Genomic DNA, 26361 nt, shown 5'->3' with positions numbered 1-26361 from the left:
ATCTTTTGTTAATGGTTGACTGTTTACAGGAGGATCCAATGTTTGATGAGCTTCAGTCTTTGTTCGATCTTCTCAACAAAATCATGGTGAACAGCCATGATGTCAAGGTAATCTACACAAAACAATTTCAATTTCAATTTCATTTATTTCCACTAATTGATAAAATACAATATAAATTACAATCAAATATAAAAACATTAAAACAAGAGATGAACCTGCAGAGGGGGTGGTTAAAAGCCACAGAGGTTTCCTGGGATCATCCCCTGCTTAAAATTACAATATTAAAATACTTTTTTGTTTTTTAAATTAAACTATAAACACATACATAAACAAATAAATATTACAAGCAAATCTATGATAGGAAAAATCACATGTCAAAGGACAAAGGTCAATTTTTTAAAACACAAAATTATATCGATTACAAAGAAAAACACATGAATTATACTTTATTTATATCACAAATGAATTATACTTTTTTGTTTAACTTAGTCAACATTTTTTTCCAGAGGTGATTCTTTTCAACAGTTGCCCTCCATAATATTTCCTTTAAATAAATGTTGAATATGTTTGTAAAATTACTTCATTTTTTGCGTATATAAAACATAAGAAGCTAAATTAATCAATAGATTTGTAAAAACTACATATTTTGAATTTATATAATCACATTGCTTGCCTACAATTATATCACTGTATTCAAGTTTTTCATTATCAAACACTACTTCTGTTTCTCTGAGAAAAATTAAGACCTTGTTCCAAAATATTTTTGAGTACTCACAGTCATAAAATAAAAGATAATAATTTTCTGCGCATTTGCACTTCAAACAATAATCATGATCAGATATTTTGAAACGATATAGATATTCTTCACATGCTAATTACTTATAGAGTAGTTTAAAATTAAACTGTTTTAATCGTTTTTCCTTAACGTATGTCAAATTCATTTTCCACATATTTGTCCAGGTTCCCAATAAATTTGAACATTTGGATTTATAAAGGTTCTATCTACTAATACCTTATATATAATTTATGACATTTTTATTTTTGTAACTGATATATTAGGACATATTTTTGGTGTCAATTCTAAAAAATGAAGACGTGTATTTTTGTCTGAACAAAAACAGTTTCACATTTTAACTTTCTTTTCCAGTCTTGAGGTATACACTTCCAAAGTAATTTAACCTCACATAAATACTTATTTTTAATACAAAGAAATTCTTTTGCCCGATTTACATCCACATCCCCTTTGACGTCTATGATGTCCCATATAATATTCCAGATTTTAGCCAGTGTTTCCACCATAAACATAATTTTTGTTCTTTTATATATGTGTTTCCCCATAACAGCTGCATTCTAATATTGGTGTTCTTATTATATGATTTATTTACACATTGACATTTTTTCCATGCCGAAATACATTGTTGGTAGAATAAAGGTATTTATTTTAGAACTGTTTAATCTTTGTTTTTTAAGAAACTCATCTTGAGCACTAAAAAGTTAGGCCCAAGATAGTTCAAATAATAATATGGGACAATCTTCCATCTAAAATTATGATCTTTATTATCCATTAACTTAAAGAGCCAAAGCAAAACTTTGTAAAACAAAATCTGACATATTCAAACCTTTATCAGTTGACCCAATTCTAGTTTCTCTCTTTACCCTATCTACACCATTCCATACAAAATTGTAAATGAGTTTTTCAATTTGTTTATATATAGAATCAATATTTGGAAAAACTGACATTATATAAGTAATATTTGACAATACAAGTGATTTCAATACAGTTATTTTACCAAAAGTATGTAAACTTTCTACATTTCCACCGTTCAATACTCAAAAGTTGCAAGTTGGTTTTGTTTTATTTAGAAAATAAGCAAGCATTGACATATTCCTTTGTACATTTGATATGAATTACATTGGCTGTAAGCTTTGCTTCTTGCCCCTTCCATTTTAGTCCGATTGAAAGTATGGAATTGATATTTACCTGGGATACTTTTGTTAAAGTCAACATATTTTCCCTCAATTTATTATATTACTGGCATTTTATTACATACATTTACACATTTTTTTTCTTCTTCTTGATTATCAGATGGCAGCTCACCAGGCAGGCCTAGGTGTGATTATTCATAAACTGTGGGCTTGGCTTGGTTTGGACATCAAGCTCATGACTAATACACTCTTACTTCTCACTACCTACACTGCTCGATGCCCTGCTGGTATGTCTCCTATAATACTTATATTACCTTTTGCTTCCCTTTTCGTCCAAAGCACTAATTTATGTAGATTCTCTGTCATTGAGTTGAGAATAGAATAATAGATTACAAGTACCAGTACATGTTAACAGATGAACATTATGATGTGGGATATTTGTGTACATACAACTGTGGTACCGTAGATTGAGTCTTTTGTGACATCACTCCCCACCCCCTCCTATTAATTGTGTAAGCTACTAAATTATTCATACCCTTAAAAAATTTTATAACTTTTTAAGTATGTGAAAAAACAGGCATGATAATTACCAGATTTTGTCCTGATTTCTCCCCCCCCCCCCCCCCCGATTCCCCCCCCCCCCATTTTTCCTGATTTTCTTACTCAAAAGGGTGGGAATGATGTTAGATGCCATTTTTTTTTTACTCAAGGGGGGGGGGGGGTTGAGGAAAAAAAACTACTTGTTTTTAGTGCTCACTATCACCCCTGAAAACTGATTTGACCCGAAATATGTTTCTTGAAAAAGTGACTCGTATCCTGCCATAAGGCTGCATGAACGCTACCGTTATAATGCTTTGTACACGCGAGCGCGCTATCGATTGGGTGTTTATTTCATGCGAGCGACCCATCGCTTCTGTGCTTTATGCATGATTGCTTGCATATGGAATGCTCATTGTACTGTGCCTAGTGTTTCACACATGCTATTGATAGTACCATCGCGTTAATCCGATTATCTCAAAATTAATTTGGCACAGGGGGATTTGAGGCTTGGCACAATGGGTATTAGCCCTGTAGCATTAGGCTGTATTCATTATGGCAGGATAAGAGTTAAAGCATACATCTGAGAGTATTCAACAAAGGCCCTAATTCAACCAGTCCACCTTTCATTCTTGAGTTATGAAAAAAACAATAAATTTACAAGGGGTATGCATAGCTGCCAACTGTTACGATTTAAAAAAAAAAATTGTTACGAATTTCCCTCCCTCGTTAGTCGTTACGAAACTATGAATACCCTTCTATTATTATGAATTTCAATTCTTTTTATTGGGTGTGTGTGTATGTGTGCCATTTTCAACGGCAAAATGCCCATTCTGTCTTGTAAAGTATCCTACAAGCATCTCACGTTGGCAATTTGGGGATGTTCATTTGGTTCATCGAACACAGCAGTCATGACGAAATCATGCATATTCAACCAATAATCCATTAAAACAATTCTTCCTGTATGTAGGAACTGTAACAGGCATTGACCTTTGTTTTTGGTTTTTAATACAATTTTTGTCAGTAAAATACAACTTTGGGGATTAAATAATTCAGTTTTTGAAATGTAGAGGTTGGCAGGTCTGACATAGATGTGTGCTTTACGCACATCTATGATATTCAGTTTTACTTAAATGTTACTAATTGAAAATTCCAAATGTTGGCAGCTATAGGTATGAATAATTTAGTTATTATCTGTATATCTAGATCTGCCGAGCTGTCATTTAATGAAATATATCTGACCATGCCCCTCTGGCCATGAGGTATGATAACCATCACTACCATATATCAAATAAATTGCTACAAATTAAAATAGTTACATGAATGATAGGAAATGTAGCCGTAAGTCTAAAACCAATGAACATACAAATAAAGGACATGAATCATGTACCGGTACACCTTATTTTAGTCTTCGTAGACTTTCATTGCAATTTGTAGACCATGTAAGGAGCCTTTCATTTTGTGTGTTTGAACAAGTGTTGCATTATTATGTTTGACAAGGATTTTGAATTTACTTAATTTTAATATGTGAATGTCTATTTAAGCTATGCTAATGACGATCCATTTTTTCTACATATAATTTCATGTAACCTTGTAAGCCTATGATTATGATGATGATGATGATGATGATGATGTATATGGAAGTTAAAAATCATCAATCCGTCAATCAATCAGTCAACCAAAATTTTTATCCTCTAAGTGTGCGCAGCAATTGCATCTTGTGGACCTGGACAGACTGGTAACTCAATCATGCACTATCTGATAAGACTGGTGGAGAGGGAGAAACTAAAGGTGGAGAAAGGAACAGAATCTGGCTTGCTAGCTCAGGTTTTCTCCATACTAGGCAATTTGGTTTGGTATGGAGAATGCAGGAATGTCTTACAAAAGGTGAGAAGAGATCAATAACAAAATTTAGAAAATCAGGGGAAAAACTGAGTTCCCTTTTTTTAAAGTTAGGAACAATTTCAGGGAATTTAAGGAAAAATTACTCAAATCATTTACACAAATTTGGTTTTTATTACAAAAATGGCCATTTGTGAAATACAAATGTATTTTTGTTTGCAAGAGACTAGTAAATGCATCTATCTATCTATCATATAACCAATTTGCACCTCCATAAATGTGAATACATTAGTAAACGAATGATTGAAAAACAGATACTCAGAACAGCTGAAAATGTGATAGTTTGTCATTAGGGTCTGTGGTAAAATCATCAAAATTATTAGACAGGTTTATTTTAACACAGCAGAACAGATGAATAAGATTGAACATCAATTTTAATACATTTGTGAAATGGGGGTGGGGGGGGGGGGGTGTTTCATGAACATAAATTGACTTCAATATTCAAAAATCTATTTAAAGGTAAAGACCAGTTTTGGAAACGCCCCCCTCTCAAAAAATGAAATGGAAGTTAAAATCAATCATGTGTAAGAATATGTTTTGACTTATACATGATGATACAAATTTTGCTGGGAAACCGCCTACTAATTGATATATTTAGTAAATTCCTATATCTATCCGGACTGGATAGATATAGGGTAGTCCCATATACATCTTTCTGTGTACAGTGCTTGTAACTTTACCAAGACTGGGCCAAATTTCTTATCATTTTGATGATTCCATAACCTTTCAGTACACACCAATACTGATATGCTAGATGATCAATCTTTTCTGATCGATTCTCATTTTTCAAATAAAGAGATAAAACATTGGTTATTTGGTCTTGTTTATAGTTAAGGTGTTTATTTTGGGGTCAAAATAGTTGAATTATAGTTGGAAATGAAATAAAACAACAAAAACAATAAAATACTTAAGTTAAAAAAACAAAGAAATACATAAGAAATTATCAAAACAATAGATAACATAAGGAATAACCCTGGGGGGGGGGGGCTTCTAAGGCCCCCCCCCCCCACCCTATGATCTCGGCCGTAAAACGACATGAAGTGTATAGAATACTATGGTAATTTCATTTTTTTGAAAAATTCACTAATTTGCATATTTATGGTAATTTATGCAAATAAGGTCATCAAATTCACATTTTTGCCCATAAATCAGACATTATTCATATTTAAGCATTCTTTCTTACTACATATATTTGTGAGACCATTTGGAATAATAATACAACACAAAAAATTGAAAAACCAGGGTTATTCCTTATGTTATCTATTGTTTTGATAATTTCTTATGTATTTCTTTGTTTTTTTAACTTAAGTATTTTATTGTTTTTGTTGTTTTATTTCATTTCCAACTATAATTCAACTATTTTGACCCCAAAATAAACACCTTAACTATAAACAAGACCAAATAACCAATGTTTTATCTCTTTATTTGAAAAATGAGAATCGATCAGAAAAGATTGATCATCTAGCATATCAGTATTGGTGTGTACTGAAAGGTTATGGAATCATCAAAATGATAAGAAATTTGGCCCAGTCTTGGTAAAGTTACAAGCACTGTACACAGAAAGATGTATATGGGACTACCCTATATCTATCCAGTCCGGATAGATATAGGAATTTACTAAATATATCAATTAGTAGGCGGTTCCCCCCCCCCCCCCCCCCCCCCCCCCCCCCCCCCCCCCCCGGGCTATGCAGTTTCAAAATAGCCCAGGCTAAATAGGGTTAAAATAGATAGGATTGATCTGATCAATTTTAAGATCAATTACAAGATCAATTTTAAGGCTTGAAGAATTCTAGAGATCTCGCTCTTTCCAGGTTGCATCTGCCGAACTTTGGAATAAACTACCGGAAAATATAAAAAACTTTGATACTGTAGATAACTTTAAGGCGTGTCTTAAAACATTTCTTTTCAAAATATTTTCCAATGTTAACGAGAGGAAGTTTGTTGAGCATATCTCGCTCTTCTTATGTTGCTCTATCCACCTTTCCTTCTTGCTCTTTCTTACAGCGTGATATGTGCTGTATAAGAACGGTTTATTATTTGTATGATTATTAAATTATTTTATCTTTATTGTTTTCTGTCATTTTAGAGTGGATTTCTGGGGTCATTCATCAAGGTCAAACTTCCCAGAAGCTCCAAGCAGACCAAGAATGCTGCCAGCTCACACATGTTTGCTGCCCTCTGGCTCCAGCTCCTGACCAATCTCACTTTTGCAATGGAAGGCCAACAAATGGTCATGAGGATTCCAGGTATGAAAGAAGGCTTTCTGTTTAAATGTTATTTGAGCCTACAGTGTGTGCACTTCTATACATGTACAAGTTTATTGGAGATAACATTGTACCCACACTTGGCAGTATTTTGGGCACTTCCTACATTACAGATAACAAGTAAGTCACTGGACAGAACTCGTTCTCTGTTATAAGGTAGTTGAAAAATTGGAGTCGGTTAAAACAAAATTATTTACCACAATAAATCATATGTACCTATTGTATATGTATCATATCTACCTATTATTGCTTAGTCCTCCAGACAAAGCAGTCATCGAAATAAAAAAGTCACAGCATACCCCACCCCAAGACCCTGCTATACCACCTGTCACGTGTGCACCACGCCCGCATGCAACTTCCCTTTTTTCGCAGTCAATCGATAAGGAGTACAGATAAGTCACTCGCGCAAAATTTGGAGTTTTTGACTCCTAGCAGCGTTTTGGGTGCCTTTCTTTCTGTAATTTCCATTTCCATTTTGTTTTTATACAATTCGGTTAGAGTTTTTAACCCTCAGTCACTTTAGTTTGGCAGTATTTAGTGTTCACTTTTGCCAAGCGTATTTCCTTTTTTTAGTACAGTCCCGGGCACAGTTTTTTGTGTACCAGGGTTTTTCTCTGTGTGAACTTGAATGTTACGGAAATTTTTTGTGCATACCTCTTTTTGTTGTGATGTGTTTTGTTAACGGCATGGTTCCTTTGTTTGGGCTCGCTGATCGTTACAGTTATTTTGTTGACACTCACTATGAACATTACGGACAATGAAAGCGGACAAAATATACAGTTCCTCAGGTAAACAAAGGAACATCCCTTCACTGCTATTATGTAAACACTAGCAGGACCCGTGGAAAATCCACGGGATTCTAGGGGAGGGGGCCAAATAGATAGATAGAGGCCTATGTGCTTCCAAAAAATTTTTAGATTATCTTTATATAGAGAATTTTCATAATGCTGTTTGACCATGAATGGCGCATCGTAAAACAAACTATGTCAGATAGGATCTCGATAATTACTATTTATTTGCATTATTATTGTTGTGATTTCAATGTAGTTTCATGAAAAGACTACATATGCAGAGGCTTGGATTATGATTATGTTGGCATTGTTCACAAAATGTGTATAATTATTTTCAAAGTAAAGATTTTACGCGAAAAATCGGACGGTTTGTGCACAAATTGACTCGACTGTGTGTGGGACTGTGAGCGTAGAATCCAGTGAAAGATTTTTTTTTCGGAGACTTGATCTATATCAAATTTTGGGAAAATTTTTGGGGGCTACTTTTTTTTATCTTTCGGGGGCTCATTTTTCTTGGGCTAATTTTTCATTAATTCATTTAAAGATGCAGTTTGTTTAGTTAAGTAGCGTAGTGTTACATAAAAAAAGGCGTACTTTCTGCGTCAAGTTTCTACGCCGAAAGTACGCGAATTTTGTTAAACATATTAAATTGTTTGCGTCCATCTTGCGTACTTTTTTGCGTCCCTCAGGGTAAAGTAACGTAGGCCAGCGTACTCTCAGCTCAGCGTAGTTGGTACGCAACTCAACTATGGACCCCACGCCAATTAGTGATCGACCTGCCAGTGTCACAAATAAGGCATTAAAAATATGCTCATCTGACCGTAATTAAATGCCTAAAACCCCTGAGCTTTCGGGGGTTCAGCCCTTTGTACCCGTGGACACCACGCCTACACTCAAATGGCTTTGAGTTACCTGACCCCCCCCCCCCCATACTTTAAAAATTGATTTGATGCAAGAACTGTATCATACTAAAAGTATTATCATGTTTTTAAACGACCATGACGACCGTCTGATTTTCTTGTGAAAAATGATTATCGAAATTCAGTATACAACTATACATGGCCAGAATAATCACAATCCAAGCCCAGGTTTCATACATCTATTCACGAAACTATATTGAAATCGGGGCAATAGTAGCAATTTCAAAGTGTTGTTTAGACTCTCCTCACACCCACGGACAGACCTGGCTACTCCGGTCACCGCTACTCCATGCTCACACACTCAGCTCCGACAGCACCGCCGACAGCGCGGCGCTCAGCTGCCGTGGCAATACACTGTGGACTCAAGGCAGTTTGCAACTGAACTGTCACGTGAAGGCGTACTATCACAGATCTATTTGCGCTATTCTTGTTGTGATTTCGATGTAGTTTTCATGAAAAGACCAATAAAACAGAAGCTTGGACTATGATTATGTTGGCATAGATCACAGAATTTGTATAATTATTTTCAGAGTAAAGATTTTACGTGAAAATAGGTCCATGGTTTGCGCCAGTTGTCTCAATCGCCTCGACTCGAATCGACTGTGGTATGTGCATGTGTGTGACCTGAGAGCGTGTAATACACGTACACTGTGGGCCGGGCGCCTGGCCTACAAAGCATATCCTATAGAAAGACGCATAGCACGGGTAAGCTCAACCCGTTGAGGATACATATTGGCTACATCCCCTCACCCGGGTGAGTCGTCTGTTGATGTGTATTTCTCTTACATGCTACAAAGCGAACCCTATAGCAAGAGGTTCTTACTCGGGATACGCCGCAGCTTTTTCAATGAGACTTGCTACACCCGTTGACGCGAGTGGATTCTCGTCCATCGTGTGTCTCTTCGTCTCTCTTTGATAATTAGACAGAGGGCGGGTGCACGCCTTGCCGACTCGCTCTCGCGGGTTCGTCGCCTCCTCGCAATCCGCGACGCCCGCCGTGCTCTCGTCCGCCCGTCCTCCCCGGCCGCCCCGAAACCGCGTTTAACGGCATGGACGTCGATCGCGGGGTCGACGTGGCACGCGGGTTACGGGAGACAGACCTCGTGGAATTGTGCCGCCCTCCCCGCGCCACGGCGGAGGCGGGCGGGGTCGGGGAAAGACGTTTTTGAGGAACCGTTTTGTACCCGTTTGGACCCCCCGCAGCGATTAGTGGTATTAGTAATATAGATGTGTAAAACAGGTGTCACATGCATTTACCTGTTCTACACATTTTTACATATAGCAGTGAAGGGATGTTCCTTTGTCTACCTGAGGAACTGTATATTTTGTCCGCTTTCATTGTCCGTGATGTTCATAGTGACTAAGATAAGCGTTTCTCCCTTTTCGTATCTGCTTTGTTTGCTACGCTAGGGCTTTTTATTTTCGCTACGATTTGTTGTAGCGGCATTGTTTTGTAGCAACGCTGTTGCTACTTAATTAATTTGTTTATCGACGCTAATTGTCCGTTTACTTTTTGTTAGTGACCTTTGTTACTTCTCATTTTTTATTTGCTTCAAGAAAAGTTTGTTGTCCTTGTTTTGCTTTCTTTGGAAAGCTTGTTTTGTCTCATCCACAGGTTTGCGATGAGCAAGGATTCTGGATCTGGATTTGATTTTCTCCCCCCAATTACGACTGTCGTTACGGACTCACTCATGAGTGAGTTTGGTGCGGCAGGGGGGGGGGGAGTAAGGGGGTCTCAAGTACAGGCTCGAGACAGGTTGCTCCCCGCACCAGGTATTTTTATGCCTGGTGTGTCTGGAGTTTGCCCTGTAGTAAGTTATCAACGGATACAGCGTCCGGGTCAGCCAGCAGGCTGCGCTCCGGGGCCAGTATGTCGAGGTCTAGAGATTCGTAACTGATCGAATAAAGAGACTCCTACCAGCGGCTCTCCCCCTCGTGGGTTAGTTCGACTCGTAGACGCCCCGGGCTTCAGGGCCCCTGGCTTTGTTGCAAGGCAACATCCATGCAAAGCACGAGCCGTGCACTCAAGCACGAAGGTGACCCGGTTTACGCACCGATTCATTTCGGCAGTATTCCTGCTTCCACATTTGAGGTGCCTGTAATAACCCCAGTGGAACCCCAGGGTCACAAGCTCGCCGAGGCTTCTCACGAAGCATAGACACGAGCAGCTTGCTGAGGCTTTTCACGAAGCATTAACGCGAGCAGGCCCCAGTCAATTCGACCAGAGGGTTTCCCTGAAGCTTCGCACGATGTGTTGAAGCGAACAGGCCCCGGTCACACCAAGCAAGGGGTTTCGCTAAAGCTTCTCTCGATGCATTGCTAGGGGTTTTTCGCTCATGTTTCTATAGAAGCAGTGAAGCGAGACGGCCCAGGTCAATCTGACCGTAGAGCCTAGCTTGAGAAAGCTAGCAAGGCCAAGAAGCCCCCCTTTGTCCCCCGTTGTGGCGGAAGGGTTCAAGCACCCAGGCTTCGGCTGGGTCGTGGGCTATTGTCTTGGCAGGTGCACAAAGTTTGGCAATAAATTTGTCACCTGGCACGTTGGTGGTTCGGTGCCTACCGTAACCCGTGCCCTGGCTGGTGTTGTCTCAGAGCTGGGCTCTTTGTCCTCAGATTCAGATTATTTTTCAGAATTCTTGGGTGTCGCTCCTGTGGCGTTAAGATTGTCACCCCATGCAGTCGGCTCGAGATATGAATATTCATGACGAAAAGTCTGCGGCAGGTCTGCAGCAAGTCTGCGGCAGACCTGCCGCAGACTCTTCATCATACTGAAAGAGTATGCGGCAAGTCTGCAGCAAGTCTGCGGCAGACCTGCCGCAGACTCTTCATCATACTGAAAGAGTATGCGGCAAGTCTGCGGCAGACCTGCCGCAGACTCTTCATCATACTGAAACTCCTTACACATGTGGCACAAGGACATATTCTTTTGAGTATGCGGCAGGTCTGCAGCAAGTCTGCGGCAGACCTGCCGCAGACTCTTTATCATACTGAAAGAGTATGCGGCAAGTCTGCGGCAGACCTGCCGCAGACTCTTCATCATACTGAAAGAGTATGCGGCAAGTCTGCAGCAAGTCTGCGGCAGACCTGCCGCAGACTCTTCATCATACTGAAAGAGTATGCGGCAAGTCTGCGGCAGACCTGCCGCAGACTCTTCATCATACTGAAACTCCTTACACATGTGGCACAAGGACATATTCTTTTGAGTATGCGGCAGGTCTGCAGCAAGTCTGCGGCAGACCTGCCGCAGACTCTTTATCATACTGAAAGAGTATGCGGCAAGTCTGCGGCAGACCTGCCGCAGACTCTTCATCATACTGAAAGAGTATGCGGCAAGTCTGCGGCAGACCTGCCGCAGACTCTTCATCATACTGAAACTCCTTACACATGTGGCACAAGGACATATTCTTTTGAGTATGCGGCAAGTCTGCTGCAGGAGTATGCCGCAGACTCTTCATCATACTGAAAGAGTATGCGGCAAGTCTGCGGCAAAACTAATTTGCATGTGAAAAAGATGACTGTCTGCGGCAGGTCTGCTGCAGATCTGCGGCAAGTCTGCCGCAGGAGTATGCGGCAGGCTCATTTCTTTCCTATGGGTCATATACATGTAGACCTGCTGCAGACCTGCCACATACTCCAGTACGTGGCAATAAAGTATGCATGTAGAAGAACCAGTGATAAACTGATTGATACTTCATAATCAATATTACCAATTAGGTAATACCAATATATATATATATATTACCGATTAGGTATATTCTATTCTCAATTGTATTAACTTCATCACATTGATCATTTGAAGTGTATTCAAGAGTAACATTTAAAGTGACACAGGCTCGTACACATATATATATATACTAAATATGTATATTGTTTCTTGGTTAGTAATCATAGTTTCTTGGTTAGTAATCAATATATCTATTGCTTAAACGTGAATGTAATTGTAACATGATCAGACAAAATAATCTATTGGTTAATAATGGCAAAAGGAAAATAGAAATCACAAAAATGATGTGCATTGTCTTAATTTGCTTAACAAATCATGATAAATGTATTTTTCTGTCACACGTGTAAAGTAATAATGAATATGCATGAGATGATTGGTTTCAATTGGCCCTATTAGACTTTAATGGGATTTCCTGTGGCAGACCTGCCGCAGACTGTCCCTGTGGCATACTAGTATGCGGCAAGTCTGGAGCAAAGTTTCATCCTGCCACAGATCTGCCGCAGACTGTTCCTGTGGCATACTAGTATGCGGCAAGTCTGCAGCAAAATTTCATCCTGCCGCAGATCTGCCGCAGACTGTTCCTGTGGCATACTAGTATGCGGCAAGTCTGGAGCAAAGTTTCATCCTGCCGCAGATCTGCCGCAGACTGTTCCTGTGGCATAATAGTATGCGGCAAGTCTGCAGCAAAATTTCATCCTGCCGCAGATCTGCCGCAGACTGTTCCTGTGGCATACTAGTATGCGGCAAGTCTGCAGCAAAATTTCTTTCTGCCGCATACTTCGGCATACTCTTTGCCGCAGACTAAAAGTCTGCGGCAGGTCTGCGGCAGACCTGCGGCATACTTTTCACTTTCCTATGGGTTTCCATTAGGCTTTGTGTCTTAGGCGCCTGCTTTTCTCGGTGCTTCTCCGGGAGAGGAGTCGTTTGACTCAGTGGTGGTCTTACCTCAGCTTTGAGTTGTCAGTGTGACTGGGACTCTGTCTCCCATGTCTCGGGAGGTTTGGGCCGCGAGTTTGCCTCAGCCCCGGGTCTGGTTTCCGATGCGAGGTTTTCTTAGGAAAGTTTCTTTTTGATATTTTTTTCTCGGCCCAGCTCCGGTGGTAGTGTTCCGTCTTCGCTGTTAACAGCGTTCTTTCCCTGATACTCTACCTTTTCTTGAGGAATTTAGACCGAGTTGTCTTCCTCGGACTCGCTGTCGGGCTTAGCTCCGGGTCACTTTGTGGGCCTGGGGTCTGAGACTTTACTTTGTTGATTGTATATTTTTCGGATGCTTCTCAGGCCGACTCTCGGGAGGGTTGTTCGTCATCTTTGATTAGGACAAAATATACTATTCCTCAGGTAAACAAAGGAACATCCCTTCACTGCTATTATGTAAACATGTGTAAAACAGGTGTCACATGCATTTACCTGTTCTACACATTTTTACATATAGCAGCTGAAGCTCTAGAAAGGCTGTGAAGCTCGTTTCGCCACCCGTTTCTACGGGTGAGAAGCGGAGGGGCTCGAGGCCCTATTCACACCGGCCGTATAACTTAAGTTTAAGCTCTAGTACGGCCGTGTAGCTCGCTTCGTATCTAGGGATAAGAAGTGGAAGAGCTCATCCATCCTATCTTCGGCTGGGTCTGGAGCTAAGTCATGCCGTCAATCGCGTAGATGTCCCGGCTTTTAAAGGGCCGTGAAGTTTGTTTCGTCCTCCGTTTTTAAGGGTAAGAAACGGAAGGGCTCGTCCACCCAAGTTTCGGCTGGGGAAGGAGATAAGAAGGAGAGGCAGAAATCTTCGCCAATGTTGGCCTTTTCTGCTACCGCTCAGGCGGAGCTTCGGGATGTTTTCGCAAACGACTACTGTTCCACCGGGTCCAGTCCGTGTCGGGCTGTGTCCATCCACCATGAAAGGTTTTCGGTTTATTTACGGCTGTCGCCGTGGATACAACGACTGTTACAAGCCGTGCTGTCTTGTCCGGAATGGCCAGCTTTGTAGGAGGCGCAGGCCTTGCAGACTGTGCGTAGTTGTTTTGCAATCCGCCCGTTCCCACCGGCCAGGAGGCTGAGGAGGCGAAGTGGTAATTTGACGGCCAAGGTTTGGTTTCGAGCCAGACTAGTTCACACCATACTCGTTTTCAGTTGTATTAGTGAGTGTGTCTGCTGTGGCGTGAAAGTTGTCACCATGTTTATGGGAGTTGATATTTGGGTTACTGAAGTTGTCAGTAAACCTGGCAGGCGCCGCGGTTTTCAGGCGGAGGTTTACTCCTTTTCTTGCCCGTGCTTCGGCCGGCATTTGAGCCGGCCCTGGTCACACCTGACTCAGTTTCGGGTTCGATTGTTGAGTCTCTGGTGTTGCTTCTCCGGCATCTGTTAGACCTTTTAGGCCCAGATTGCCTGGTGCTGCTGTTGGCTCGCCACCATATGCTGTCGGCCCTTGTTTGGGGTTAAGCCTCCAGCTGTTTTTTAGTGCTCCTCCGGGGGCAATTACTATCGGCATCGTGACCCATTTTGGGGGATTGGTGCCCCCAGTCCATAAGTCTGACTTGGACTCTGTCTAGCAGTTTTTTCCGTATATGTCTCGGGTTCTCAGTTGAGTTGCCCCCATGACAGAGAGCCCCCGGTCACGCGGTGGCTTCTACCACCAAGCGTTGCAGCCTAAGGTGCGGTGTAGCGCCTTGGTGATGATCGTACTGGGTCTGTAGCTAAACCTTCCAGCTTTAGAAGGGTTTTTGGCAGGCTTTGTTACCCGACGTTTCGGCGTCGGGTAGGAAGCGTTTGCTTTCGGATTTTGAGTCTCCGATTGTGGCTTCGGCTGAGAAGTCCATCGGCCGCCCACGGGGCTAATGGGGGCTTTGCCCCTGCCCCTGGGGTATCTTGGCTGGACTCAGTTAAACCTTTCTGGTGTTTCCGGTTCTCGGGTTTGTTTCGGGATCCATCTTGCTAAGCTCAGCATCTGAGAATCTCTGCCCGTTGTTGGTGGCTATACTCCCAGTTTAGTCAATGAAACTGGGACTATAGGGTTATCAAGTCTCCCCAATCTTGTGAGTAGAATCTCAGGTCACTAAGTTAAGGTCAAAGGTCATTTAAGGTCAACAAACTTAGACTTTGTTGTGGCATCAACATCAAGATTTTCAAAATGCTTCTTCTTCGTTATTTTTCAACCGATTTTGATTCTGATTGTTTAATATGATAGGGCTAGGAAGGGGATTTAAAATTTCTACACAGAATTGTGAAATTCATTATCTATGCTAATTTATGCAAATTTATTCGAAATCACAAAAAAGGCTTCTTCTCGACCGATTTTGGTTTGCTTTATATCGTAGAGCTAACTTTGGTACACTAAACATCTACACAGAATTTTGAAATTGTTCTCGATTAATTAATTATGGTAATTTATGCAAATTTATTCCAAAAATAACAAAAACTGCTTCTTTTCCCTCATTTCTTGACCAATTTTGATTTGGTTTGCCTTATCTGGTAGAGCTAAATTTGGAACACTAAACTTCTACACAGAATTGTGAGATTTTGCTCCATTGATTATTTATGGTACTTTATGCAAATGAAATGAAATTATGTCCCTTCCAGGGCATCAAATTTTTATTTTTTGACCAGTTCAAAAGTGTACCACATAAAATTTACGATATTTGTTGTTGCGAGATGCGGATGAGCGCTACGTCATTGACGTTCTGGTTTATCATATTGAATTGCGTTATGCAGGCGAGACCGCCAAGAGCGTTTCCCTTGTTTATTTTGATGACTGCTTTGTCTGGAGGACTAAGCAATAATAGGTAGATACATAGATTTATATAGTAAATAATAAAATCAGTTCTGATTTAACTAACTATTCATTTTGGATGCCCCTCATACATGTACATTTAAAAATATTAAAAAAACTTTAAAGTAGGAATTTTAAGGTACCGGTAATGTTATTGTGAAATATACTGGTATTTGGTATCAATGGCTTGTAATTCATAAAACTCTGAAGTCAATAGCTTTGACTTCTAAATAGCAATTATTTCAATCATTATGTCAACTTTTTTACCTTTGATGATATTAAGAACAACTGATTTCACTGTCTCCTCTTCACCATGATTGACCAGGAATACAATTAGTCAATACTGGTAAATTCTAGCTAAGAGGGCCATTTTGTAATTGAATTATTTATAAGATGACCAATGACATTTCTATGACCTTTCTGCTACTCTGCCTATTAAATACTAATTGGCCATGTTCCTATTAGGAAATGGTAATTGCTTTGTTCTTGAGGTGCCCTGCGAAGAAGGTTATATTTAAATTAATGATATATTCTCTAGATTATTAGACATAGCTCAGGAATGTCCTCCCTCCCCCCCCCCCCTTTTTATGCCTCCGTTACGAAGTAGCCGGAGGCATTATGTTTTCGGGTTGTCCGTCCGTACGTACGTATGTACGTACGTCCCATTCTCGTGATCGCGTTATCTCAAGAACGGACTGATGGATTCCTACCAAACTTTTGTCATGTATGTAACTAGCAGAGCCAATGAATTTATTAGATTTGGGGGTCACGAGGTCAAAGGTCACAAAATAGCTTGTGATTGCATTATCATTAGAACCGATGGATGGATTACCATCAAACTCAAGACATGTATGTATCTTGCATTTGGGGTCATGAGGTCAAAGATCAAAGGGTTGTACATGTATATGAGAAATAGCTTGTAATCACGATATTCTGAGAACCTGTTAATGGATTACAACCAAACTTGAATTTGGAAAATTTCTTCCATTTTGGTTGGTAAAATTGCTCTATGACGGAGGCATCACTTTCGACTGCGCGCAGTCGAAGTTCCATCTAGTTTTTTTTTAAATCACACATACATGTATATTGCTCCAAAGTGTCTCAACAACACATGGGAGCATGGTAGAGTATGTTTTTAGTGTAATCTACCCCTGTCCTTATCAAACAATTTAAACATTTGTTGTTGTTTGTTGAGTCCCTGTTTATTTTATTCATTTATTTTCTTCAAATTAACTTTTTCATTAAGACATCTTTATTGTTTCCCCTAGCCCAAAACATGATTGATTTGTATGGTCATTCATAACAGTAATGGTAGATTTGAGATAAGATTTACTTGCAACTTACTCATTGTATCAGATTAGATAAGGGTCTGTTATTGTGAAATGATGCATCTACCGGTATACAAAAAGTTTTGAAATGCCAAGTCACTTATAATACATGTATTTATTAATTGTTTTATTTATTTTTTTAATATTTTTTTTTTACATTGTTCCATTTTAAAAGCTGTGGTTATCTTTTGAGGTACATGTGGATATGAAACCATTTATATGTAGTAAAGATATGCATACAAGTAATTAAGATTAAGTTGGATATTTTCTTGCCTTAAATTAATACTGGCCTAGGAGATGTTTTTCCCATGTCATAGTTGTTATTTCATTGACCTTTACCACACACACAACCCCCCCCCCAAAAAAAAAAAAAAAAAACCTGGTTATATTGTTCCAAAAATATTCCATTACCAAGTCTCCCCCCTCCCCCCTTTGTATGGAATAAGACCAAAACAACTCAAAGCTTAGATCAGTGGAGAGTTTGAAGGTGATTATCCTTCCTCATATGGTGCAGTGGTTAGTTCTTGCCCAGTTAGACTGACTCATCCTGGTGTTTTAACCAGCTAAGCATATCTTACATAGAGGTTTTTCCCTATACTGGAGTAATGCCATTTCTATGTCATTTTGATACCCCTGTTGTTTTTAATCATGACACTAACAGTGTTTCTCTTAGATCTGCAGATGTGCTCTAATTATTTTGAAATATTCAATCCAATCCAGGAAATTAAAAAGCGCCAATAGTATAGTTGCCTAATCAAAGGCGCTAAGCTTGAAAACTATAGTAGGATTTAATTTCAACTTGTACATATTTGTTTGATATGATTGAGACGGGTAGAAAAAATCAATGAGATGATGCAGATGACTCTCATTATGATATAATTTGATATTGGGATCAAATAACATAAGAGCAGATAAACATGGTAATGTTGTTTGTAATCGCTGGACCAAGTAGGTGTTATCAAAAATTGATGTTGCTATAGTTTCCCTTGAAGCCAATCTCTAACCATAACCAGTAAGAGGCAGTACATATACATTGCAAGTCTCATTCAGAAAAGATGGATAACTTTTTACTTCATGGAACAATAACAAGAAGGGAAAAAAGGGGTACCAGGTATTTAAAAAAGTCAAGGTAAAAAAGAAAGTCTCATTAAAAAAAAATAACACTCACTCTAAGGCTGCGTAAAACTGCCATAAAATACTGGGCAAAAATCATTTTGTATTAATTGCCTTTGGTACATTTCCCCTGATTATCCTTCCTTTAGATCACCTTCAAGATATTTTTGTCAAACTCATTGAAAATAACTAGGTACAATGGTTTCTTTAATTTCTTTGAAGATTAAAATATAGAACTTCACATTACCTTACTTGTAGTTTTACCTTTTAATTCTCAAAATATGGTGTTGATTACAAAATATAAATCATTGTGCTTAGTGAGAGGAGACGCAGGTAGGTCTCTAAACAAGGTCAGGTAGATTGTGGTGTACTTACAGGTCATCCTTTGGTCAGCACTAGCATTCACTCCACACACGTAGATCCTCTATTTCCTTAGCAATGGGTACTCTCTAAGGGGAAGAAGATGGTCTTGAGACTCATAAAACTACCTGTAAGGAAACCTCAGGATTATTACTGTGTTTGTCATCAGGAAGAAGGTTAAAATAAAATATTGTGGGAAGACTGAATTGAATGAAACATTGTTTGTGTGATACATGTATTAAGAAATGTGTTCAAAAGCTTTACTTGTTGCTGGAGATGGATGTTTATTTCTGAGTTCACAAAAGTGAGGCATTTCTGTTAAAGCCAATCTTGAGTTCTTGTAATAGAAACAATCTTCTAGAAATTTTAGTTGAAATTAATTTTTGCTATTGCCAAAACTCCTGAAATGCCTGGATGTAGCCTTGTGAACGTAATTTGGGCCACTTGCAGGACTTGCATACTATACTTACGGCACAGAACTGAACATACAGTTCTGTGGCGTAGGGTGGCACGCCTGTACACGTATCATGCATGGGCATTATAAGTATGTACATGCCCGAAAGCTATTCCAGGTTCCTCAGTTTTTGTGACAGCAGCAACGAAAACAAGAGAAAGATACTCCAAATCATATCAACAACCAGATTGAATTAATCAATGGAAGGCCCTTCTCATAACTTCAAGAAAACTACGGGCATAAGATTACCTCATCAAAACATAGTATGTCATTTGGTCATCCAACAGGCCAACAAACCCTTTATTGTAGTCCTGTCCATTAATATTCAGACAAGTTTCTGCACTTGCAAAACTTGCAAACAAACACAACCAAAAAAGTTGATGTTATCATTTCTGTGCCTCCTCTTGCCTGTCCCACACTCAAATATCTCATATGTAGTATGTTTAACAGTATTTTTATATTTATTTTGTTATTATTCACTTTTGAAATTGCTTGGAAATTGTGAGAAATCACTGTGAGTACTGTCTGGAAATGAAATAGACACACCCACACACAATCACTGCTGTCATGGACAAAAACGTGGAGTAATATCCAACAGAGAATTAATCTGTCTTGCCACTTTCAAAAGATCCCTTAAAATATGCTTCTTCTCCCTGTAATATATTAAGATGTACCTAATTTATGAGTTTTATGTTTCTCTCCACATTCTGTGATATTGTAAGCGTTATGGTACTGATTGCTTTTCTACATAATTAATATAATTATAAACTAGCTGTAAATCAACCACAAGGATTAACAGAATGCTTGTCATAGGGAAAGATGCATTGATATGAAGCCATTGGGGGAAGGTGGAATTGAAAGGACTAAAAATAGACTTAAGAACAATGTCTTTTTTTATTTAATATGGGCCAAAATATCAGTATTTTTTTGTATGTATTCATTATGTAAATATTGTATTTTTGATAGGAAAATAAAATTGAATTAATTCAATTGAAATATGAACAGATAATTGTTGACAGCTAGTCATACCAGCAGTCCCTGCAAGCAGCCCAAGATGGGCCAATCAAAGTAGATAGCTGCTGCTCAGATGATGTTATGTATCACTAATCTATTCACAACAAATGTAACAAGACATTTCTAACACATGTAACATAAGAAACTTGTGGAACACACAAGATAATGGTATGAAAGTATGCACTTATATATTTATTTGACTAATATTGTATTTGTAGCAAAATTGACCCTCTGATCTTTGCTTCCTATCAATGTAGTTATTTCTTTAACCTCTTTTTTGTAGATGCCCTAGATCTGTTAATTGACTTCACCCAGTGTCCAGCTCCTACTCTCCAAGACTCTGCCTTGCTGGTTCTACACAATCTCTGCTATCTGACTGTCAATAAAACAAGATTACTTGCAAATGGTGAGTGCTTCACCTTGTGATAGATATCCATGTATATGATCAACCTGTATAGTGGCCACCTACTGTTAAAGGTACTATGTCCCTTTTGCAGCCAACCTCAAATGCTGTAGAACTTTGCAGGAATTATGAATATGTCATGTATGTCCTATCTGTGAAATTTAAGCATTAGCAGTGTCCTCATATTCAAATTATGCAAGGAAACCCGTTTACTTGCTAGACTTCACTGTCAGACACTATTGAGTGACTGACTGGCTTTTTTTCTTCTTTGGTAACAACATACATAAAAAAAGTTGTAAAGGGTACATGAGCATTTGTCTACATCAATAACCCACTTCTTGTGATGGCCAAGATTAAACTGATTGAATCTTTGCGCGGCATAAAACGTATGACCATTCGGTACATTATTGTCTGAAAATTAAGACTATTACTTTTGGGCTCTATAGCCCTAAAGTCGATTTGACGACTAATAGTCGTTATTTTCCCACTTGAAGACATTTTCAAGCCCCACCTTTTTTAGGGAAGTTCTAAATTAGTATTATCTTTCAAATGCAGTTGGAATTTAACTTTTTCATTTTTTTGGCCAGCAAATGGGACATACTACCTTTAACAACTACATTATTCATACCCCTCGTAAATTTGATGTTTCTGTATTTTTCGTATCTCTTGAATGAAAGGGAAACTGGTTGAATTAGGGCCTTTGTTGAATACTTTTATTAGATGTAAGCTCTGATATGTCACATTTTCAAAAAACATTGATTGGGATGAAATAATTTTTCATGTACATAACAAATTATAAAAATTGGTAAGGGTATAGATAATTCAGTTAACTACTTATATACACTGCCCTCCAAAAGATTGGGTACACCTGTAATCAGAACTGAGTTTTTACAAAAACCAACACTTTATTTATCATCAGATTTGTGGCACTTTAACAAATTGGTATCAAACTGAAGAATAGACATTTAACTTCTAGTTGACACCAGTTTCAAAATTGTAAAGCGTTTTAGGAGGCAGTCATGCTCTAAAAAAGGCAACCTACCCTCTTAAAATATAATTCCCTTGCAACAAGGAGGTTACTGTTTGGTCAGTTATGCCAGCATTTTGCCCTTTTGGTATTCTACAAAATCTTCTCCTTGTTTGTCCTAATGAATAAGGAGTGCTTATTGTCAATAAATGTTGAATAGTGTTTCATGAACCCCCCCCCCCCCCCCCCCCCCCTCCTGGTGTCAACTTGAAGGCTGATGTCTTCTCATCAGTTTGATACCAAATTGTTGCAGTGTCACTAATCTGACGATAAATAGAATGTGGGTGATTGTGAAAAATCTGTTTGGATTACAGGTGTACCCAAACTTTTGGAGGGCAGTGTATAAAGACCACAATCTCTGCTATCTGGCTACTTATAAAACAAGATTACTGGCAAATTGCGAATATTTTAATAGAATTAATGTTGCAACTTTTTATAGTGGTCATCTCTATCAAATAAAAAATCTAAATCAAAATCAAATTTTTAAAAAGACCACGATCTTTGTTATCTTAATATAGTTCATGTATGTAAAAGAATATTCTTGGCTCTTATTATTCTTTTTTTTTTCTCCATCAAGTATTTGTTTAGATTAATAAGTGTGACAATAATGTGAAAATTCTTGTTTTCTTTCAACCCAGATAAATTGGTCAGTCTCTTTCTGACCATTTTGACCAATGGAGACCTAAAAACCCAGTATACAGTGACCAGTGCCTTGTATGCTCTCATGTATGACAGCCAGAAGGTAAGTGTTGTCAAGCCTAGAGACTTTAGTAGGCATTTGTTGAAAAACTGTGCAAAACTGACGAGGGAAAATGTTTTTGTTCTCTATATAACATGTATTAGATGCTTTAATTTTCACCAATCTTCACACAAATATGCATTCGGATCAGATTTATTTTATTAATGTACATGTACCCTCATAGCCTTAAAATATTTGAAACACATTTGAATACCCATTTCAAATCAATTTGTTGTCTCGTCTGCATAGCAAAAGTGAGACATAGGCGCTGCTTTTGACGGCGGTGGCAGCGGCAACGTCAACATGTTGTCAACACGTCGTCAAAAGCTTAACCTCAGGTTAAGTGTTTGAATATTTAATATAATTTTGAAAGTATAAGTATAAGTATCCCCAATCATGTGAGTAGAATTTCAAGTCACAAAGTCAAGGTCAAAGGTCATTTCAGGTCAACAAACTTATACTATGTTGTGGCATCATCATTAAAAACTTAACCTTTTGAGTTTTTAATATAATTTTGATAGTATAAGTTCTTATTCAAATAAACTTAGACTGAAGGGTTATGAAGTATCCCCAATCATGTGAGTAGAATTTCAGGTCACTAAGTCAAGGTCAAAGGTCATTTCAGGGCAACAAACTTATACTATGTTGTGTCATCAACATCAAAACTTAAAGATGAAGTTGAGTTCTGGTCATGCGATTGCATTGTGAAAGAAACGGTGTGGAACCGACCAGAAAAGGTTGATCATCTAGCATATAAGAATTTGTGTGTATTGCAAGGTTCTGGAATCCTCACAATGATAAGAAATTTGGCCAAGACTTGGTAAAGTTACAAACACTGTACACAGAAAGATGTATATGGGACTACACGAACACGTGGCGTAAAAAGCCGGCCCCCCGATTTTTACGATGTTACATGCATATTTAGAATATGAAGGCATTTGAAGAGCCATGCTCTTCAGGGAACATGTCTTATCTGATGTTCTTCCACACTTGCATAATAAGAATGAGTAATGCTCACAAATTATTTTTCACCTCTTCCCAGAACTCAACCTTCTCTTTAACCAAAGTTTAAGATTTTGAATTTTTATCATAAATTTGAAAATATACATTCCTATTCCATGAAACTTGAACATAAGGGTTATCAAGTATCATCAATCTTGTGATTAATCTTTTAGGGTGATAAATTCAAGGTCAAATGTCATTTCAGGTCTGCAAACTTAGACCTTGTTGTGGCATCATCATCAAGATTTTCAATTTTTTAGCATAATTTCAAAAGTGTTTGTTCAAATTCCTTGAAACTGTACCCAAGGGTTATCAAGTATCACAAATCATATAACAACAAGTTCAGGTCACAAAATCAAGGTCAAAGGTCATTTTAGGTCAGTAGACTTGCTACTCTCCACCCAGGTGTCAAATGGGTACCCGGTAGGATGTGGCCGTCATTGTTGGTCAAACAGCTTGTGAGCGTCAAGTAACGCCCGGCTGGAATGCTCCCCAGGGAGTGGAGGTTGTGCACACAGTGTGTGCGGGCAAGCACTGAATCCAATGACAGGGGTAATAGTATATTTGTAAAGCACTTAGAGACATTTGTATTAAGCGCTATATAAAAATTAAATATTATTATTATTATTATTAGACTTGGATTATGTTTTCACAACTTAATATGTGAATTAATAAATCAATTTTTGTTATTTGTTCATATTTCATGAAAGTTATCAATCTTGGTACAAATAATATAAGTCAAAATAAAGATTATATTCAGAGGATTTCATTTTGGGGGGCCTGCTAATGAGTCACCCCGGCTATAAAATAATGTCCCAACCTCAACTTTTCATCATATTAAATTGCGTAATGCAGACGAGACCGCCAAGAGCGTTTCCCTTGGTTAGGATAAAGATTTTGTATTGTCTAAACGAATGACTGTGTAATACGGCTATTGTCTAAATTATTATGGCTAAATTATTAGAATAAATGTTAATATCCTGTGAAGTGGTGTTAATGCAAAGACCTTATTTCGTTAGATATTGAATTTTAACAATAAATCGTATATCATATATGAAAAAAAAATGCCTATTTTATATACTGGTAATACATACACTACCCTTGCCCATTATTTTAGATTTGGTGTGGGGTAAATAGTACTAACTAGTCTGTCATTACTAATCAGTACTTAGGCAGATGGCTACATGCTACACTTTTGCATATCGGTATGATAAACACACTTCCTCATAAACGCACTTCTATATTTTCATTCTTCAGGCCAAAGCGTTATTGAAACCATCTCGTCTGAGCTTGAGTCTCAAGGAGCTTGAAGTGGTCTTACAGAAAGAGATGCAGCACCCTCAGCCCCCAGCCACTCTTATTGAGGCAACAAGAAGAGACATGGCTACTAGGTGTCAGTTTGTTACATCAGCCATCACAGCTCTTCTGCAGGATTGAAGACTCAATTACATGGGGAACAAACAGAGTTGGGTACAAAGTCATTCAAAATTGTACTTTAGGATTGAATCCTCAGACAGAGGGAACAAGAAAATATGTAGGTACCAAAGAGAGTCTGGTACAGCTTTTCAACAGGACTAAATCCTCACTGTGCATAAGGCAACTTCTTCTTATAGAAAAAAATATCCCCATTCGGAGTGATGCAACAAGAAGAGACATGAGTTTTCAGTTTGTTATATCAGCCGATACAGCTTTTCTACAGGACTGAGTCCATGCTCTGATCAAGGAAATAAGAAAAGACTTGGACACCAGAATCTGGTACAGATTTTTGACATGACTGAATCTTCACTGTAAACGAGGCAATGAGAGTGACATTGTTATCAAGTGTCGGTTTGTGAATATGGGTGTGTGATATTTTTTCCAAATTCTATTTACACATTCTGTAGGCAAAATACAATTTACTAATGCTGATGGTTATTTCAAAACTGAAGTGTCATTTATTAAAGGTAAAGACCAGTTATGGTCATGCGATTGCATTGTGAAAGAAACGTTGTGGAATCGATCAGAAAGGTTGATCATCTAGCATCTAGCATCTGCAAGGTTCTGGAATCATCAAAATGATAAGAAATTTGGCCCATTCTTCGTAAAGTTACAAGCACTATACACAGAAAGATGTATATGGGACTACCCTATATCTCTCACAGACCATGAGAGAAACAAATTTACCAAATATATGAATTAGTAGGCAGTTTCACGGCAAATTTTTATCATCATGTATTAGTCAAAACATATTCTTTCACATGATTGGTAATGAGAGCTTCCATTTCATTTTTTGAAATTGGGGCGTTTCCAATACTGGTCTTTACCTTTAATATACACTTCTTGTATTCTTTTAAATGCAGTATTAAAGTGCGGGTTCATAGAAAATCACAAATATGGCAAATAGCGTATTACTAGAAACTGGCAAGCTAACGGATGGCCATCATGCAAGATTTAGGTCAACTACATATCGGGTGATTTATACAAATAACACAACCTCCATCACATCTGGGATATGCAAGAGATTCGCCAGAAAAATAATGATGTTTTAATGCCGTCACAATATGAACCAACCCTGCCCAAGCAGACGACATCCCTTAAAGAATGAACATAATTGCAATGCTTTTATTTCTCAAATTATAATGAGTTTAGTGTATATAAATGTGATGGAATTTTACACCATTCAAAAAGGGATGTGACCCCAAGTCTGATAACTAAATTCTTTTGTTTGTAAATACACATGATAAGGATTAATGAACAATCAAAGAAACCATACTTTCAAATTAAAAAACCTCCGGAATGATAGCATGGATGTCATTTGTTCCCTCTTGAAACGCCGATCATGCCGTAGTGTATGCAGCTGAAAATACAATGGCGTCTTATTTGTTTACAAGCGACGGATTCTTTTTTTTTGTTTATCCTTGCATTTTTCATCAAAATAGTACCATGCACTGGGTTTAGAGTGAGGCAATAGATTAAACATTTCGCCTGAGGTTATTGAAGGAAGAGAAATAACTGAAGAAAAGATGACAAAACAGGCACTGAAATTGTGTGAGATGTCATGGGACATCGTCTGCTTGTGCACGTCATGTTCAACATGTGACGTCATATCTCAGCAGCAACC

The 26361-nt window shown here is 38.4% G+C and overlaps 1 protein-coding gene across 1 annotated transcript in view; it reads left to right on the top strand.

Moving 5' to 3' along the window:
- Positions 1–25264, top strand: part of LOC585877 (rotatin) — a 98927-nt gene extending 73663 nt beyond the window's left edge. Inside the window, exons 38-44 of the mRNA XM_030975676.1 lie at positions 30–107; positions 2087–2213; positions 4163–4350; positions 6455–6614; positions 20374–20496; positions 22159–22262; positions 24519–25264. Coding sequence (XP_030831536.1) covers positions 30–107; positions 2087–2213; positions 4163–4350; positions 6455–6614; positions 20374–20496; positions 22159–22262; positions 24519–24698 — 960 coding nt within the window. The 3' untranslated portion in view covers positions 24699–25264. The remainder of the gene's footprint in view (positions 1–29; positions 108–2086; positions 2214–4162; positions 4351–6454; positions 6615–20373; positions 20497–22158; positions 22263–24518) is intronic.
- The last annotated feature ends 1097 nt before the right edge of the window (positions 25265–26361 follow it).

Source organism: Strongylocentrotus purpuratus, unplaced genomic scaffold (genome assembly GCF_000002235.5).
Source record: "Strongylocentrotus purpuratus isolate Spur 01 unplaced genomic scaffold, Spur_5.0 spur5_scaffold_8, whole genome shotgun sequence".
Taxonomy (NCBI): Eukaryota; Metazoa; Echinodermata; class Echinoidea; order Camarodonta; family Strongylocentrotidae; genus Strongylocentrotus; species Strongylocentrotus purpuratus.
This window is presented reverse-complemented; position numbering and strand designations above follow the sequence as displayed.